Source organism: Bos mutus, chromosome 14 (genome assembly GCF_027580195.1).
Source record: "Bos mutus isolate GX-2022 chromosome 14, NWIPB_WYAK_1.1, whole genome shotgun sequence".
NCBI lineage: Eukaryota > Metazoa > Chordata > Mammalia > Artiodactyla > Bovidae > Bos > Bos mutus.
In genome coordinates this window covers 69,261,241-69,266,643 of record NC_091630.1, presented here as the reverse complement: position 1 = coordinate 69,266,643, position 5,403 = coordinate 69,261,241, and the positions used below count along the sequence as shown (strand labels likewise).

At 64.2% G+C, this 5,403-nt stretch overlaps 1 protein-coding gene across 13 annotated transcripts in view; it reads right to left on the bottom strand.

Moving 5' to 3' along the window:
* Window positions 1-56: 56 nt before the first annotated feature.
* MROH1 (maestro heat like repeat family member 1) overlaps window positions 57-5,403 on the bottom strand; it is a 49,712-nt gene continuing 44,365 nt past the window's right edge. For 9 of the 13 annotated variants that reach the window (XM_070382563.1, XM_070382568.1, XM_070382570.1 and 6 more), the window contains 11 exons: window positions 4,287-4,452; window positions 3,519-3,715; window positions 2,816-2,953; window positions 2,447-2,561; window positions 2,015-2,161; window positions 1,650-1,838; window positions 1,365-1,520; window positions 1,162-1,296; window positions 991-1,093; window positions 817-882; window positions 57-343 (listed from right to left, as the gene is read on the bottom strand). In XM_070382563.1, the coding sequence (XP_070238664.1) occupies window positions 258-343; window positions 817-882; window positions 991-1,093; window positions 1,162-1,296; window positions 1,365-1,520; window positions 1,650-1,838; window positions 2,015-2,161; window positions 2,447-2,561; window positions 2,816-2,953; window positions 3,519-3,715; window positions 4,287-4,452 (1,498 nt within the window). In that variant the 3' untranslated portion in view covers window positions 57-257. Of the gene's footprint in view, window positions 344-816; window positions 883-990; window positions 1,094-1,161; window positions 1,297-1,364; window positions 1,521-1,649; window positions 1,839-2,014; window positions 2,229-2,446; window positions 2,562-2,815; window positions 2,954-3,518; window positions 3,716-4,286; window positions 4,453-5,403 lie in introns of those variants that run through there. The other 4 variants (XM_070382572.1, XM_070382573.1, XM_070382574.1 and 1 more) reach the window with 2 other exon arrangements.

Sequence of the window (5,403 nt, the reverse complement as noted above, 5' to 3'; positions counted from 1 at the left end):
GTCTTGAGTCAGCTTCCTAACGGGGGAGGGGGCTGCTGGCCTGCCCACAAGCCAGGTCACATTACCACATCACCTGCTGATCAGCAAATGGCTTTATTGGGAAGATGGGTGTTGGTGACTTGACCACCCTTGTGTTCCAGCCCTCCCTTGCTGTGTGGGCCCAAGGCCTCCCCTGTGGCCCTGTGGGCAGGGGACTCCTTAGGGCCTTGTCTTGGACCCTCCAGCCAGCCAGGCTGGTATTGGGTGTTGGGGTAGCCTCAGGCGAACTTCACCAAGCAGCCCAGAGTCTTCACAGCCTTCAAGCGCACCTTAAGGGCTGGGTCCTTGAGCAGCAGCTGGAGTGCTGGGGGACAAGGAGCCGCTGCTGGGGGCTCCGCCACGGCCCTTGGAGAACTGACTGAGCCCAAGATCCCGCCCACACCCCGCTAACAGCTGCGACTGAGGCTGCCCCCACCCCTTCCGGGCGCACAGAGCCTGGGGGCCAGGACCCTGAGGCTGACACCCCACCCTGTGCGTGGGGCCGCCCGCCCACCGCCCTCCTAAGACAGGCCTCTGCCGGGAGGGCTCAGGAGCCAACGGAAAGATAGTTTTTCCTTTTTTAGTGTTTTTTAAGCTCTTTTGGAACAGTTAAGAAGTTTCCGTGAATTACTAGAGACGATGAGGTCACCAGTGACAGGGAAAAAATCCTTGAAATCCAGGAAAATCACTTAGTCCCCCCTGGTGCCCACAGGGTCAGTGCAGCCCAGCATGTTGGGGGGGCGGGGGCCCTCTGGGCTCCTGGCTGTGTGGGGCGGGGTTGGCAGGACTGGGGCTCACCCGTGAGGAGCTGCTCCAGGTCCACCTGTGGCCGCTGCTCAGCCTCCATGTGCAGCACCAAGAACCCTGTGAGGGTGGGGCCACAGTCAGGGGCCAGTGAGGGGGTTTGGGGGCCAGGGGTAGGACCGAGGTCAGGGGCCAGGTCGGTGTGGGGGCTGCCTGGGGCGGCCTCACCTGTGAGCATGGGGGCAGCAGCACGGACATCCTCCCAGCTGCTCTTATAGTAGAACAGACTGGTGCTTAGCAAGCGGCCCAGCAGGTCGGGGAAGTGGCGCATCTGCAGAGAGGCGGTCAGGCAGGCCCGGTCCCCCGCCCAGCCCAGCCCTGCCTAGCCCCGCCCCTCACCAGGTGCTTGCAGGTGGTGTTGAGGAACTCTCCAAAGTGCAGGTCATGGCCTTCCTGCAGGTGCCTCTGGAAGACAGCTGCCAGCTCCTCACACTCCAGGTTGGGGCCGCACATTCGCAAGGCGAACCTGCAGGCCTGCAGGGCACACGCTGAGCCCTAAGTCCCTGAGCTGGCCGGGCCTACCCATCCCCCACTCTGCTCACCGTGACCACGGGTGCGTGGGGGTCACGCAGGTGCAGCAGAAGGGGCACCAGGCCGCCCACAACCTGCTCCAGGAACACGTCCTTGCAGTCCCCACGGCAGGCCTTGTTGAGGTGCCCGAAGAGGCCAATGGACACTGAGCGTAACTCCATCCTTTCCTGGGCAACAGCAGGTGTCACATGGCCCTCCCAGCCCAGCTTCCCGGGCAACCGCAGGGCAGTGAAGGGGGAGCAAGAGGCAGAGTGGGCCAGGCTGTAATGGCCAGGGGCGGCTGGGGGGGGGCCTACGCTGTCGAAGAAGGGCCGAATGCGGACAGCAATGTGCAGCAGCACTGCATGTAGGTCCCAGGCGTCCACCAGGTCCATCAGCCTTGCCAGGCCCACCATGGCCTCCAGCGCCACCAGGCTGTGTGGGTCGTCCCCGTCGTCCAGCCCACCGATCATGGCTGTCAGGAGTTGGGGGCTGTGGGTCTGTACCTGGGGAGGCCACACATTCCTGTGTGCCCAGGCCATGCCATGCCCAGCTGCCCACCCTCCGAGCACCACCTCCGATCCTGTGGCTGCTGGGTCTGCCCGGGTCTCCTCACCAGCTGTGGCTCTGCTGTCCCTCCCTCGCCCAGGAGCAGGGCCCCAGAGGGCTACCGGACGGTCACCTTATCTGGGGAGCCCAAGGTGATGTTGGCCAGGCCGTGGAGCACCAGCCTCCGCACGCGGGCGCTCGTGTCCTTCTGCCGTGCCATCAGGTTGTACAGCAGCGACTCCAGGAGCATCAGGTCGTTCACCACATTGCTGCTGAGCAGCTGGGGGCAGAGGCGTGCTGACCACCACACCCGCCCAAGTGCACCGGGCAGCACCGGCCCCTGGTCACTGAGGGGACATGGCGGAGGCCAGCAGGCCAAGGGGAGCTCTTGGCCTTTCCTCAACCTCCCCTGACTCCTGACCCCAACCCCTCCCTGGCCCCCACTGCCTTGGTCTGGGGTGGGTTTTCAATGTGGCTCCCCTGCCCTACCCAGGCCTGCCTATGGGGGGTACTTCACACTGCCCCCCTCCCCCCTCCATTCATGGTGCAAAGCAAGTGCTCATACCTCAGCCAGGAAGGCTGTGGAGGTGACCCTCTGGACCTCATACATGCTACTCTGTGTGGTGAAGAGCAGCTTCATCACCAGGGGCAGCCGGGGGCCTGCGAACTTTGCCATGGCACTGGGAAGGAGGCACACGGGCAAGAGCTGGGGCCTTAGGCTGCCCAGAGCACACCAGTCCCGGGGGCCTGGGGAGCGTGCCTGCCTCCCACCCTGTACCATCTGGCCCGCTAGCCCCGCCCCCCAGCTGCCCTGCACATCCTCCGTTCAGACACGACCCCCCTAAAGAGACCTTCCCCCTGTGCCCGGTCCGCTGCACCTACAGAACCTGCTGCCCTCACGGACTCCCCGCTGCCCCACGTGCTGCCCGCTCACCTGGCCAGCCGGGTGACACCTTCCTCATGCCCAGCCGAGGTCCTGAGCAACTGCCAGCCCCCGTCCAGCCCCACGCACTGGACCACATCCTCATTGCCACCGCGGACAAGCACGGCCTGCAGCGCATCCACCGCAGAGCTGCGGAGATGCGGGTATGGGCTCGGCTGGCGCAGGCAGGGCCCAGCTCTGCCCCTCGCACGCATGTGCACACACACCCGCCTATGCTCTTAGAAGACATGCCCAGGGACCCCCAGCCTGCTCCCTGCTACCAGTGTCCCTTCCCCTGGGCAGCACTGTGGGCCCTCTGCTCTTGCAAGAGTTGAAGGGGCCCCAGCCTGTCCCCAGACCCCCCGACTGAGAGACATGGAGAAGGTGCGGGCACAGCCAGTGGCACCAGGCCCTGCTCCAAGCCAGCAGGGCCTCACCCATGTGGCAGCTGCGCTCCTACAGGGCTGGGGCCAGAGCTGTGGCCAACTGCAGGTGGGGGCCCTGCAGGGTCTCAAGTTGGGGCCCCAGTTAGTGTGGCTGAGGACTGAGGCTGCACTCAGAGTGGGCTGGCTTGGAACCTGCCGACCCCAAGCATTCACCAGGGAAGGCGCAGCTCAGGGTCAGCTGGTGCCCGGCCCCCCGCCCCCAACCGCTGGGAAGCTACTTCCAGCAGCCGACAGTCACGGCCTGGGGGTGCCAGGCCAGGCCCACTCACCTGCAAGGCTCGAGGCTCCGTGAGGCCAGGCCCGAGCTGGCGCTCCTCCTCTCCTTGGCCTGCAGCTGCCTGGGCGGCTGGACACCCATGGTGCAGCTGACCCGCAGCAGCAGTGCCACAAACAGCTGGGGGTAGAGCTCTAGCACTGCTGGCCCGGACGCCGGGGCAGATGCGACCTCGTGCAGTGCACAGGTGGCCTGTGGACGGGCCACCTCAGCCTCTGCCCCTACCCTCAGGGTAGGCTCAGAGAACACTGGACCCTGCACCCGGGACAAAAACCAGCCTACAGCTCCTCTTTCTTTGCAGGCACCCGGCATTCCTTGAGCTCTTGGGCCCTGGGAGGGGTAGCTGTGGGGGTGAGATGAGGAGCCCAGCCCTGTCCAGCTTGGCCCACGGGGCAGAAGGCAGGCCCGGGGCAACGTGGCCACCTTGAGGACCAGCTCCCAGCATCTGCTCTTGGCTCCTCAGCAGGAGAAGGAAATTCTTGCAGCTGTTTCACTGTGGAAATGCTGCCAAGCTGGGTTTATTTTTTTCCCCGTAGGATGAAATAGAGTGGGCTCCCTTGGGGGCCTACACCTGCGGGGACTTTACGAGCCTGGGCTCACAGCTCGCCGGCTCCAGGGTTCCCATCAGCTGCCAGGTGCCAGCAAGGCGCAACCCAGGCTCCCCATGGGGCCCTCTGGCAGCGGCCACGTGGCCCCTCATCGCCTTCTGGGCCCACGGGGGAGGGCAGAGGGGGCGGTGCGTGCCGGCCCAGCCCCCACTCACTGCGAGGGGCAGCAGGGTGGCCACGCGGTCCGGCGTGCTGCTCAGCAGGAAGGCCTGGCTCTCCTCAAACAGGACGTCCTTGCTTATCTTCTCCAGGAGCAGCCCCAGGACCTGTGCAGCGAGGCCGGGCTCCAAGGCCAGTGCTCGCCACAGGGTGCAGGTGTGGCTGGAGGGGCAGGAGAACAACTCCTCTGAGGCCTCTGCCGGCCCCAGCTCCACAGCCCCGGCATGCCCACCGGCCTCGGCTCCAGCCAGGCCACAAACAGCACCCTGACTCCAGGCCCTGAGTGACCCCTTCCTCCAACCCAGGATCCTAACCAGGCAGCTTGATGGTGAGCAGAGACCCAGTCATGGGGAGGTGTCCCCTGGAGCTGCCAGAAGCAGACACTGGGCTCCCTAGAGGAGTCACTGTCACCCCAGCCCCAAGCACGCCTGCAAGTCACTTCTGAGCAAAGAGCAGCACGTGGCCAAAGAGGCATGCAGGTGAAGTCAGGCAGAGGCTGCAGGAGGCCCGAGCTACCCCAGCCCCAGCGTTTACACAGGTTTGCAGCTGCACGGTACGTTTACAGGGAGAAGCGACAGACATCAGAGATCTAACCAGAACCAGAAACTCTAAACACAGAGTACATTTGGAAGCGAACCAACAGCCCTTTAGAAATGATGAGACAAGACACGCAACGCTGTGCTCGGTGACGTACTTGACATCAGCCTGGACACGGCAGGAGAGAGAAATGGTGAACTGGAAGACAAGTGGAGTAAGTTGCCCAGAACCCCGCAGGGAAGGGTCATCAGATGTTCAGAAGCAGAGGTGTCAGGGGCAGGGTGGTGGGGGTGAGCGCACATTCGAGTGGCGTCTCACAAGCAGAAGGGAGACGGTGTCTGAAGAGACAGGCTGAAAGTCGGGAGAGCTGCTGACAGACACTGACACTAACTCACAGGCTCGAGAAGCCAGGGAGCCCCCTGGCAGGACTAAGAACTGAAAGCCTCAGACTCCTCTCTGCCAGAAGGTGCAGAGCACCATCAACAAGGGACACCCCGTGCGCGTCCCTTGGCCTCAGCCCAATCTGGCCTCACAGGAGCCAGAAAGGACACATCCTCTTACTCAAGCTAAAGGGAG